The 12905-nt window shown below is 39.5% G+C and overlaps 1 protein-coding gene across 3 annotated transcripts in view; it reads left to right on the top strand.

Moving 5' to 3' along the window:
- The window catches only part of rad18 (RAD18 E3 ubiquitin protein ligase), a 38060-nt gene extending 25594 nt beyond the window's left edge, over positions 1 to 12466 (top strand). For 2 of the 3 annotated variants that reach the window (XM_046383828.1, XM_046383826.1), the window contains 2 exons: positions 10671 to 10784; positions 10892 to 12466. In XM_046383828.1, coding sequence (XP_046239784.1) covers positions 10671 to 10773 — 103 coding nt within the window. In that variant the 3' untranslated portion in view covers positions 10774 to 10784; positions 10892 to 12466. Of the gene's footprint in view, positions 1 to 1068; positions 1259 to 10670; positions 10785 to 10891 lie in introns of those variants that run through there. The other variant, XM_046383827.1, reaches the window with a different exon arrangement.
- Positions 12467 to 12905: the final 439 nt, after the last annotated feature.

Consider the following 12905-nt stretch of genomic DNA (forward strand, 5'->3'; position numbering starts at 1 on the left):
ATGTAAGCATCTCTGCTTTTTGTCCGACACTTTGCTGGATGCACAGACATAGTGTAAAAGCTTTGTATTGGCACAACGTTGATTTTTCCTTTTTAATTGGACACACAGCGTTCCCTCTAAGTGATTCGTACTGGCGTTAGCCACCAATTAGCCTGGTGTAATGTATTTGCTGGAGGAGTGTCAAACAGCCAGGTGCTCAAGATGGAATCAAAATCATTTCTTAAATCGCTTCAGCAGCATAATAATCAAGTATGAATGCACGAAAGCTGTGCATCTCCCTCCATTTTCTGTTAGTTGATTGCTGTCTGCAGAATTGATAGCGTCTCCGCCGCATTACTTGGTCTGAGTGTTAACTGACTGCATGAACTGCTGGTTATATGGAGGCAACAGCTGGCAAGCAGGCATTAAATTAAACTTAACTAACTGACCATATATATCGTTGCTATTTTTGAAGAACTGGTAGATGTGATCCACTGAAATGGTAAAGGTTAAAGTAATGTTGACAGATGCCTAATCAGAAAATAACTTAAACTTTGATGTGCTTGTGTTTTGTAAAAATGATCACCCAGGTGTGTTGTTGACCATTGTTACTGTAAACAAAATACAGTTTTTTAAAAAAATGCACATTCTTAATGGCTTTAGGATGATCTTCTAAGGACCTTAGCTGCTAGCTGCATATTCCAGGAATGAACATCGTGGTCCATCAGCAATTTACTGCTGTAAGCTTTTTTGATATTGATCGATTGGGTGCAGGAGCCAAGCAGCTGGTGAAAACTAAATATATATGATCTATGCACAGCAGCGGGACAAAAGGTGACACGTCTCACTACAGATAAGACATATCACACCTGTTCAGATTGTGTTGCGTGTCACTGCAGCGTGTTTTAAACTCCTGGCACCCATGCGTTGCTAGTTCTTTTGCTTTTCCTCTTTTTTTTTTCTTTTTTTTTTCAAAAACAATGATACCAATGTTTGATACAATTTTAAATATTTGTTTTCAGAATTTATTTTTCCTCCTCCATTCACAAAATACTAAAAGGTCATATCTAAAATGTTTTTTTTTAATAGAGAAACGGGAAAAACCTCAGCCCAAAAGCGAACGTCTGGCTCCAGAGGAGACGACGCAACTTCGTCACCCATACTTGGAAAACGACAACGTAAAAAGTGAAAAAGGCCACAGGAACGGGAAGCAGGGGAGCAAAAGCTCTCTGATTGATTAAATCAATGCCAATAAACTTTTGAAAGAATTTCAAACATATCAATACGTCATTTCTATGCACATTCCTGTCCAGTATTTCTGATTTTCTGGAGTTGCACTGTTTACTTACATTATCACCGATTTAATCAATAGTGCCTGTTTTAGCATATTTTGTAGTCCTGTGATCCACGATAATCCGTGGCTTCCAGGATTTCATCATGTTACTTCAGGAATAAGAGGAAGTGAATGAAGTCAATACTTCAGTGTATTCAAACACTATTTTGTGCAGCTAAGATTTAGTTTGTGTGTTTACAAAATTAGGCATAGTGTTTGCTTAAAGCAGGCTTCAAAATAATATCTGCTTTTTGACAAATTGTAGCCGGAGTCCCAGCCAATATCCAGTGTTTTATTGCTGCTTGTAATTTTAATCGACATTATGTTTTTATATGTATATTTTTGTATTTTTTTCTGAATTATTCCTTTTTTTTCCCCCCCTTGTAATATGCAGTTTAAACTGAAATAAATATGGTGCTACATTCAAAAGTTGTGCATTTGAACACTTTTGGGGTTGCATAATGGATTTATCTTCCAACATTATCTGCCCATGTCGTCACAAATTGACTTATGTACAGAGCTAAACTTTTATGTGACTGTGGTCCAACTATTGAGGTAGCAGCTGTGTAAATGATCCCAAAAAAATGCCTACCACATACCTGGATATCTGTTTGCTAACATATTACCTCCTTCTTCAAACTTAACCTCGTGTTTGGGTCATTCCTTTGCCAACTTAGATTAGGAGCTCAGTCGCCTGGGATTCATCTGTCATCTGCAATTTCAAAGTCTGCAGCAAATCTTTAGCTTTCAAATTGATTGTTTTCTTTGAAAGAAAAGTAACCTGGGTCGGTTTACTTAAATAAACCCAATCCTTGTGGAAAGCCAGGGTCAAAGCAAGGGAGAGTGTAAACACTTAGAATGGGGAGGTGGTGTTTATATAGACGTGCATGGGAGAGCGAGCAGGGAACACATTTGGGAGCCGACCTTGATTGAAAACAGAGCTCCCCTGGAGTCAGAAACGCAGCTCTTCTGACTCGGTTGTCTCCCATCGGACAAAGCAGGGACACATTGTTTGATTCATATCAATGTGGCATGCTCATTATACCATCCACCTCTTTGCCCTGTTGCTTCTTTACTTCTTTCCTACACAGCGATGCTGTTTGTCTCTGGCTTAATTAGCAGGGATGTTAGTATTGTTTGAACCCACAGGAGAAGACTGAGATCCCCCATCCCTGTGTCAATTTGCCAAGCGGTGAATGAGGTAGTGATACCACTGATTGCATATGCACACCGTCATCGGGAATGATCCACAGAGACTGTACGCTTTCAGCAGCAGGTCACCTTATTTTCTGTTGTGGTGCTGATGTTAAGGGGACTATTGGTCATCTGTGCAACACAAAGTGAAACAGGTTTTAAATCTCATAAATCTGTGCTAATAATATGACGTCCTCCCAGTCTGGTCCTAATGCACATTTGTTCATGTTCCAAATGCCCTGTATAGCCATGACAGCCTTTTATAAACCGTCCAAATCTCCTAAGAAGGGATAACCAATCCTAAAGGGGGGGGGGGTCTGGTAGATTCTTTCAGGAAGGCAGAGTAGCAGACCTTCACAGGCACATTCAGCCTCAGGACCGAGTGCACTGCTCGAACCTCCCTGACCCTGTCTACAGTTCTCATTATAAGCTCAGCCTCCAGGACAAAATGGCAGTAGTGTTAACAGCCCTCTTGCACTCAAAATCCTAAAGTAATTGAGAGATTCTGCCAGTGGAGTCACTAATTTCTCTTGATCCAGGAATTAACCAGAGGCAAGCTTGAGGGGTCCCCACACTAATGGGGAAATGTCTGTTTGTTATTGTCAAGTGTCTTCCAGGACTAAGAGATCTCCAATATGAAGAAAGCACACCAAATTTTGTTTTAAGAATGCTGGCATCACAATACCATGGAAGGGGCTAATTTTTGTATTCTGCTTCATTTTCTGTTTTTCAGTCTGCAGCTATAGAAATAATAGATATATAAATATTATATACCTGTGATACCAAAGGATTGTCTATTTTGATTTAATTTGTCGCACAGAACAGTAAGACAGACGACAACGATGAAGAAGAGCCTTAGAGAATCCCAAAATAAATCCATGGATTATGTGTAAGTAGTAAGGGATGATACAGAGAATTTGCATGCAGTTTTATAATTAATCTTGAATGACAAAACAAACACACAAATGTATGACTAGTTGATTCTTTCTGTAGTTTGGACCTTTTTTTGTGCTGCCTGTCCATCCGTCTGTTCCTGTCTTGAGTGTGATATCCCAGCAATTCTGTCCATTATTTAACACCATGACTCAGGAACAGAAGAGGAGATTGTATGATCATATTTCAGATCACATTTGAATATTGAATTGCTGACAATAATCTTGGGTGTCCACCCTGAAACTGTGCTGATTATCTAGATCCTCTGTCCTGCCATGTTGAAAATGGTTAGAATTTGTAGCTTCTTTGCAGCAATGTCCATGTTTGAAGCTTTGTATTCCACCACAAGCTCACTGGTTTGATGATACTGACCTTCAGGTGACTGTCGTTCAGTTATTGCATATGTTATAGGAGACTGGACAGACATGGTTGTAAAGTGCAACTTGAGTGGTAGCATACAACCACAAGGTGTTAATTCTGTTTTCCTTTTGAAGTATACTTCTATACTTAAGTAATTTTTACAAAAGAGTGTGGTCTCTCCCCCGACTATCCTGACTTGCATTTGTATAGCTCGTAGCATTCTCATTTATGTGTGAAAGCCTCCCCTAAGCTGAGGGGCGGTCGAGTCGACTGCCAGTCCTTCTCAGGCTTGTAAACAGAAATGCCACTTCAATTCCTAGCAGTTCTTTGTAGTTTTCTGTGCTGCCTACAAATTCCCATAAACATTCATCAACCCAAACTTCCACAGCAATTTACATTGCTGATTACTGTCCAAAATCCTACTCTTCATGCAGTCGTAGCACTTCTATAAACACAGCTTCTTTGGCTTTCCGCCTTTCCTCCTTTTTGAACTTTTTCAGAAACAACTTAACGAAGTGATGGGTCACTGTGGCTGCCAAGTTTCTTGAAACAAGGCAAAAGGAAGTTCAGTGTGCTGGTGTTACAAACAAAGAGAAGATGTGTCAGCTTTGGTTTGACAGCAAAGTATTTTCCAGTGTGTTCTTATGTGACACATTCTCTTTAAAAGTTAGTCTATTGTGTACTTCTTTTGGCTCAGTTACTAAATTACATTAGTCATATTGATGGAGATATCAAATCAAGAAATCCATGATAGTTTGGAAATTGATTGAATCCAGGTACACATTTTTGATGTGTGTGCTGCACAGGTTTATATGGACTGTTATACTGTCCATGCAGACGTTATACTGACACAGAGAACTGTAATTTGTTCAAATAGGGCAAACAGTTGTCGACGCTGGGAGAAGCTTGCTACTATTAGTCAAGTTTATAGCCCTCAATTATAGTCTCAATGGGCCTCATGATACCCGCGTTATGAGATAATAAATGAAAACCACGCTTCCAAACACAGACCCCAAGTGATAAGAAAAAAACTCGATGAAGACATCATGAGGAAAAAGTTAAATGGTGGAGGCTGTTACAGTACAGCACTGGAACAGGCAAAGTTTTCAAAGAGTTCAGGGCAAAACAGAACATGGAGCACAACACAGAATATAAATACAACAGTGCTGAGCAATGCCTTTCTCATACCGTGAAAACAGCAGCTGTTTAATCATAAAATCCTCGACTCAAGGTTCACGTGCTTCATGTTTCCGAAGCTTTCACTCACATGTGTCTGTCTGCGGTGGATGGAGTCTTGCAGTTGACTAAACCGTCTCCAAGACAAGTCACTCCTCAGCTGCTGTGGGAAATCTCTTGGCATTTTCTACCATTTTCCCAAAGGGGATTTCTAATGACAAAAAAATTATATTGAAGAGTACTCTGAGAAACCATAAACTGATGTTGAGTGGTGTATAAAATTAGCCGTGCTGACTGTTACAGCTGCTATAAAAATAGTGCTGAATTGGTTAGCATGTACCATAATTATTTATGTTAACAGTTCAAAGGAGACAACAGACCCTGTTGGCAGTGAAGAAATACACTACGACAGCACCTGTGAGGTAATGCTTGAAATCTCAGGTCTAGTGTAATTGTGTAAATGATTTACAGGCTTGGGCTGAGCCTTGGATGTGGGACAAATACCTTGAAGATGCTTTGGTGCTACGACATGCTTTGCAAAGGCCACTGCAACAAGTCAATATCACATGATACAGTTACAGGGCCAGGGGTGGTCCCATTAATAATGACCATTACCTGATCTGTGTTATTCTCTCATTGCATGCATAGAGATTTATTTTCTCGTCAGCACTGCAGTATTCCTTTTAACCTTGTGACAGACCCGAGCCCTCACTGTGTGGAACGATGTAATGTGATCAAGATGAGCGGCTACGGGCCTCTTTTCCTTCAGACTAATTAAACACTGGTTATATAATGATTCTTCAGTTTGATGCAAAATGTAATTTGTGACGTTTAAATAAAGCAGTAGCTCCCAGCTGCAATTGTTTTTATCCCTGCAATCAAAAAGGAAACGATTAAGACCTATTTCTAATCAATTACCTACCTGATTGAATGAAACCACAGCAGCACCGGCAAGTCCATACACTGCCGACAGCCTGAAAGACAAAGTGGGAGACAAAGATAAATTAGAGTTCAAAGAGCTGAGCCAAACTCTGTATTTAACTAAATCTCCTCAGACAGTATGTGGATTTAATAAACATATAATAAACACAGACTTGTTATTTGAGAGAGTACATTGATCTGTTTACATCCTGTATTCTCTTTGACATCTTATTTCAGAAGGACCCACAGTACTTTTAGTATTCTGACTTTAGCCATTATTGAGCTATCTGACTGCTCCCAGCATCCTTAAAGAGCTCAGAAATAGGTTGAAAATTGGTTTTCCCGCTGACATTACACTGACATGCAGGACACTTTTGTGCTTAATTCAACAGTACCTGCTTCAGTTTTTGCCGCTGGAAACTAAATGAATGTGCTTGATCAGTCACAAAGGATATAAACTAAAGCGGCACGTTAACAACACTCCTGAGAGTGCTTTGTCTTTTGTTATCCTCTGAAGTGTGAGCAGTTTGATGGAGAGACACAGATCTTCAGTCTGGGACAACAGTGACAGGCTTAGGATTTAACAGATTGCTATTGAAAGGACAAAAAAAGTACTGAATTCAACTGACAGACTAAATTATAGTCATTTACACTATCAAGTAGTTTCTTTGGTACTTTGACTGACAGGAAACTATTTCTCAGTATAACAAACTGTAGATATAGTGCAGAGGTATTTGTCTCTGCAGTTCTCATTTGCCACAAAAGCTGCACAAGATAAAGAGACCTTTGTAGCTTTGTGAAAAGTAGATATAAAAGCCCAGTGAGGGTTTATCTGTGCAGTATGCGTTTCTTTTCAAATGTGTGCTTTTGGTTAAGGAGGCATATTTTAGAATGAAAAAATAAAGGTGATATAAGATAAAAGTTGAGTTTTTGGTCATTTCAATCCCGTAACAGTAATTCAAACTATGATTTAAAGACGTCAAAACAGTGTATTACATTAAGGTATGGGTACTTGGAAAACTTATAGAGCAACTGGAATGAATGCGTGTCCACACAGCCTTATAATCCACTGCTTCAGAGGAGAATGAAACTTGTTTGAATTGTTTTAACATGGCCACCGGTTAAATGATCAGACTTTTTGAAAATCCTTTTATCAGCTGAATTTTATCCTCTACAGTTTGATGTAAAACACTAATTACACAGCGCAACTTCAACCTATGCATTTAATTAGTACACCAGATGGACGCATGACACTTTACTTAATTGTTCTCTGGGTAAGGGGAGAATGCCTTGAGCGGTCTAATTGCAACACGGGCATGTTCAAATGATTTAATGTGGGCTGACAGATGCTGGATGCAGACAAAGTGTTGAATATGTCCAGGATGTGGTGAATTTGAGCTGTTTCTGCAGGTTCAACAGGAGGGCACTCACACACATTTCAGCACAGATACGTGCATTTATCTAAGGTGCCCATTAGCACAAATTAAGATGATGCTATACTGTAACTTTACATGGCTAATGTTGATGCCTGCCCAAGTTAAAGTGTAGACTCCTACTCGCATGGACACGCATAGTTCTACTTAAGGCTGCTTTGTATTGATTTCAGCAGATGATCCAATTAGTTTCCTGTGTCAGTAGCCAGTGTCATGTTCAGAGATTTTTGGGGGGGGTTTGTAACAAAACGACTATTAATTGTACCACTGAATGCACTCTGAGTCCCTGAAAATAACATTTGCATAAATACACAAGAGGATCCTTCATACTGAGGCGTGACTGCGCACAAAAGCAAAATCCACCATAGATGTTCAACCAGAGGCCTTTTAGGAATTAAATGATCTTTTCCATTTGTGTTTATCCTAAACGGGGAATGTCAGAGTGACTTTCATTTAGCATTAAAAGTGAGTATCTTTTTAATAAGGCTTCTTCACACAAAATTTACTTAAGGCGAGCACTAGGACAGAGCTGTGATTCAGAAGAAGGTGCTTATGAATGCCAAAAAATGTGCTCCACTGTGATATTGCATCACCCAACTATTGATTATTTTAAATAGAAGCATGACTTTGAGTTTTCCCTTGGGACTTAAAACCTGCGCTTCTTTAATCCCTGCTCGTATATTTTGGAGGCAATGTACTGTATCTGCTGTCTAGTTTTGTGATTTTTTTTTGCAATGAGTGCCCAGGATCAAATTAGCCCTCTGGGAGAAGTAAAAGTTTGCTGTATTCACTTACGAAGCCATATTTTCCTTTCAGCCTTCTTTGCCTTTGAGAGACATGAAAGGGTCACTCAGCAGCAGGTTTCATAATGACTTGAGAGACCTCTTTTTTTGGCTGGAAATGCGAACACTGACATCTTGCTTGTCATTGGACTTTGAATATCCATATGCACCAGTTGTGTTGCACTGTAGCTGACTTTGTGCCTTCACTTCCCTGCAGAGAAACACAAGAGACATTTCAGGGATCAGTAAACTATAAACACAGATCACTTTCCTCATGCCTGGGGTGTTGAAGCAGTGCAAAGTGACCCCCTCATTTAAACCCAGAGTTTTGTGTTATTAACTGCCAGTACAGTTTCAACAATTCCTCTTTCCACAACAATAGATTTTTCTTTTCCACACTCTGTCAGTGCTTGTTACTGTGTTTAATATCATGATGAGAGACTTCCGCAGAAGATGGCATAATGAGGCAGACGAGAGGTTAATTAGAGGTGAGATACATTTTCATCAAGGCTTTTTTTTTTAATTACCAAAACATGATGAGTTTTTACCTCCTATAATCATGAGTAATTTTGAAATGAGCTCCAGTCATGCATTGATCCTCTGGATTTAACCATGGAGCACATGAAGCCCTGCCTGCTTAGCAGTGTAGCATTTGTTAAATTCAGATTAGTAATACATCTCTGTCCTGTGAAAACTATCTATCTCCTAACATCAGCTTTTCATTAGCTGAGGTTTTAAATGAGTCATTTTTCTTAAAGGGGAACTCCATTGATTTTCCACATCGAAGTGTGCTGCAAATCTTGGACAGTACAACTGCTTAAGCAGGGAAAAAAAAAGTTTTATTGACTATAAATCCTATTGTGGCTCCAGAAGGAGCTGTGAGGTTTCTGTTAGGTTGCCTCAAGTGGTGTTTCTTGAGTCAGCATTAGTTGGTTTGAAGACTACTTAGACTGGGCATGTGCAGTTACCAGTGAGGTTACCAGACCTCTGTGGCCCAGTCCTCTTCTTCTTGCATTGTGGGTAAGCCACTGTGCGCACAGTGGAAGAGGAATGTGTGGTATAAGAAAGCAATCATCTCTGGTTCTGTGTCCACTTTGGAGGACAGTGTCCACACTTCTTTTCCTCTGGAGCTTTCTGTTGTGAAGACTAAATCTTTCAGTTTATTAAAACATTTAAATCACCAAAGTTTGGGCTGGTTTTCCCTGGATAATCTAAATTACTTCATTTCTGCTTCTTATTTTTAATATGTTTGGTATAATATGTTTTAAGATTTTTTTTCTGTCCCAGTGCAAAAAATTGTTTGAGAGCAGTAATTGCAACTGCAAGAAAGCTGTTGATGTCCAGATTAGCAATGAAATATCCCACAGTGCTGAAGATTTGGTGTGACACTGTTCGTTACCATGGAGAATAAATAATAACAACTTAATTTACTGAACATCTTTCTTAATCTGAGTTATGTTACAATATGCTTCTTAGAGCCAAGTTTCTACACTGGAGGTTAGGTGATGATTGCAAACCACAATCCATCTTTTTCATGCGGCTGAACATAACATACTGTAATTTGTCACACTGCTGGTGTTCTCCATGATCTTCTTCTCATGTTTTTTCATTACTGATGCACACCTTTCCCTGAATCATCTTTATTTTCAGTGGGAGCTGCCGCAGCACTTTGTGGGAACTCATTGGTGGGAATGTGTTCCAATAAATGACTAAAAAAAATAAATAAAATAGACCTCTCATTGTGTGAAGCACATGTACTTTCTACTGCCACGCACTGAAAGACCTCTGCAGTATATCATGAAGTTTAGTACAAAACAGAAAACAATACATGAATCCCTCTGATTTTGCAGGGTTGTATGTAATTAATGTAATAGTTGTCTTGCATTGCCAGACCTTTCTCTGCTATGTCTGCACCACTCCAGTGCAGTAGAGAATAATATTAAACCCTTCAGTGCCACCACTTTAAAACATGCATAATGAGGCTGCAGCATTGACATCAAGCTCCAAATGCGTGGACTTAAAGCTGCAGTTGATTTCATTCTTTAGGTAATTAGTTATCAACTCTAATTATTCAACATATTAACCTCTGTTCTGTTTTCATATTCAAAGTGACATTCAATGATTTTCTTATCTTAGGTCACAGCACATCCTGGACATTTGAGCCTGTTATTTAAGTTAGTGTGATGATAGCTTGGAATTCAGGACTTGTACACAGAGCCATAGAAGGCAGTAAAGTGAGTGTGCAGCATCTTGTAGTCTTATCTCACCAAGAGGGAGAACATCCGCAAAGAAGGTTAACTGGAGGGAGAAGAGGTTTTTACAATTTATTTATTATTATAATCAACGGCTGCTGTCTGTATAAATAAATTTGTGGCTTAGAGTCAATGTGCAGACGCCACACTTCTTATAAATGCTGATTTCCAAAAGCCCTGCACCTACATGTGATGTTCATGTAATTACACTCCTTCAGATACACACAGCATAATGATCAGTTTCTGTATGTGTAAAATAACAAACAAAAATATATTTTTATCTTATTTTTATTTTCTCATCCAACAGAGTTCATGAGACCCAAGAACTTCCCAGATCTGTGATACTACATATTAGAGAAATCAGCAGAGGTCTCTGGATAATCTGCTCTGATGCTATTGAAAATGCCTGAAAAAACAGAAAGTATGTTTGTCTGTTAAACCAAACTACTGTTCCATCCACATTTACCTACATGGGTGCCATTGAGTGGCTCGATGTGATCAGTAATGTTTCCTTTGCTCCCTATACAGCCCACCACATCATTAGAAATCACATCAGAGTGCTGGGACATCTGCCTGAAGACATCTCTTAGCCACTCCCAGTTCCAGTTCCAGTTCGCAGCTCACAGTGACTGGAATGACTTTCAAAAGCCTCTGGAATTGGACAATTACATTTCTATGACTGTCTCCCAGGTGTCTGTCTCAGAGACGTCTTCTGGCATCAGTGCAACAGTTTCTCAGCAAAGATGCCACAGCTCTGCATTGCTGTTTTTCATCTGTTAAAGTTTCTCTTTTCCCTTTTCCCTCCTGCTATTACATCAACATGATTTGACTCTTTGCTGGCTGTCAGAACCTCTTCTTAATGTATTTGCCTGGTATTATGCAAAGGTTAAGTAGCAATAGATAGGTTAAATCTAAATAAATATTGGGAGAGCCAGCAGGAAATTGAAAACACCAGACCAATCATGCATGCCCTCCAGTGCTGAACCCTGTCTGAATTTCATGGGATGATTGTTGTCCTTCAGTTCCACTAACTTATAGGACCAGCGTCAACGGTTATGTATCAAGGTAACATTAGAAATAAACTATTTGGGGAAAAAAATACCTCTAAAATTGCTGAATTTTTTAAGAATTATTATTTATTACTGGCAATAGCTGATAACCAGTGACACTGTGGTTTTTTTTATATTTGACTTGTCAAAGACACCTGCAGTCACACGTGACTTTCTCTGAGCTCCTGCCTCGACATTAGTCAGGCACAGTGGACACTGCTACACATGATAACAACGCAGTTATTCTTATTTATTCAGAACTAACTGATTTTGCAGTGTCCACTGCTTCCTGTGCTTCCTGTGAAGCTATTTTTTCAGTTCACAGTGAATGTAAAATTTTAAGAGCTCAGGTGAAATACTATGTATTACTGCATTAGTCATCAAATGAGGGGAGCATAACAATGACAATCCCGTAAGAATGTCAGTTCCTCTTGTTCTGCTAGTTAAACTGTACCTGAATGTTAGGACTCTGTGTGGTGCACACAGGGAAATTTAACAGCTTATTTAGCGTGTTTTCAAGAGTTAAAAATGGAGAGATTCAGGTGGTATGATGTGTGGATTTCCAGAGTAAGATTCGAATTTTACAGAAACAGAAAACATTTGAAGTGTGAAAACATGAAATATCTTTGAAGACATGTGCTTTGTTCCAGCGTGTGTGTGTCTCGTTAAATGTGAGAGAAACAATTCCTTCTGGTCTCCAGTGGATGTTTTTTACGGGTTCCCTTCTTTGTACTTGTCCTCCCAGTGCCTCTGTTTGTTTTTCATACATTCTCCAGCAGCGTAATCCCCATCACATTATTGTAGGGATAAAGACCTGTGGTGAAGCATGCTACGCCTACCGATGTGTCCTTACAGAGGGCACTATTTGATTTGCCTTCTTCTCCTCTGCCAATATGCCACAAACAAGTGAATTTGTTATTGTTGCGACAGGGTGCAGGAGGGATTCGTCTGTGGTGCTGCTGTGGTGAGATTCATAAGAACAATAAAACTCCACAGGACGTTTCCATTTCAGGAGGGCTTCAATAAACCAGTAATTTGATTTAAGAAACAAAAATAAAGTGTTGATGCTTGTGAGGTGTTTTCCGGGCAGTATAAGAAAGGCTGGCAAAGGGACTGAGACAGATAGCGGTCATGAGCTTAATGTAGCCTTGTCGTTGTAAGCAGTCTAACTGAATCACTTGCTCAGTGTTTTCCTAGACTGCTGACATTTTGCCTGAGATGATTTTATTAACTCATGCACTGCCGTTTCCATGAATCTTCCGCTGTCTCCCCCTGGTGTGCCTCTGATTGATCACTGTCAGGGCGTGAAAAGGTGACGGAATGAAATGTGTTTTAATAGAGCCGGATCACAGCCCATTCAGTTGTCAAGGGGATTGTAAATATGATGGGGTGGGAGGGGGGAGAAGTGTTAATAGGTTCAGAACATTGTGCATTTAATCATTTCAACGCCTTGTAAATTAGATGGTTCCTTGGAGACAGCACACAGCGTTCAT

Source organism: Scatophagus argus, chromosome 3 (assembly GCF_020382885.2).
Source record: "Scatophagus argus isolate fScaArg1 chromosome 3, fScaArg1.pri, whole genome shotgun sequence".
Taxonomy (NCBI): domain Eukaryota; kingdom Metazoa; phylum Chordata; class Actinopteri; family Scatophagidae; genus Scatophagus; species Scatophagus argus.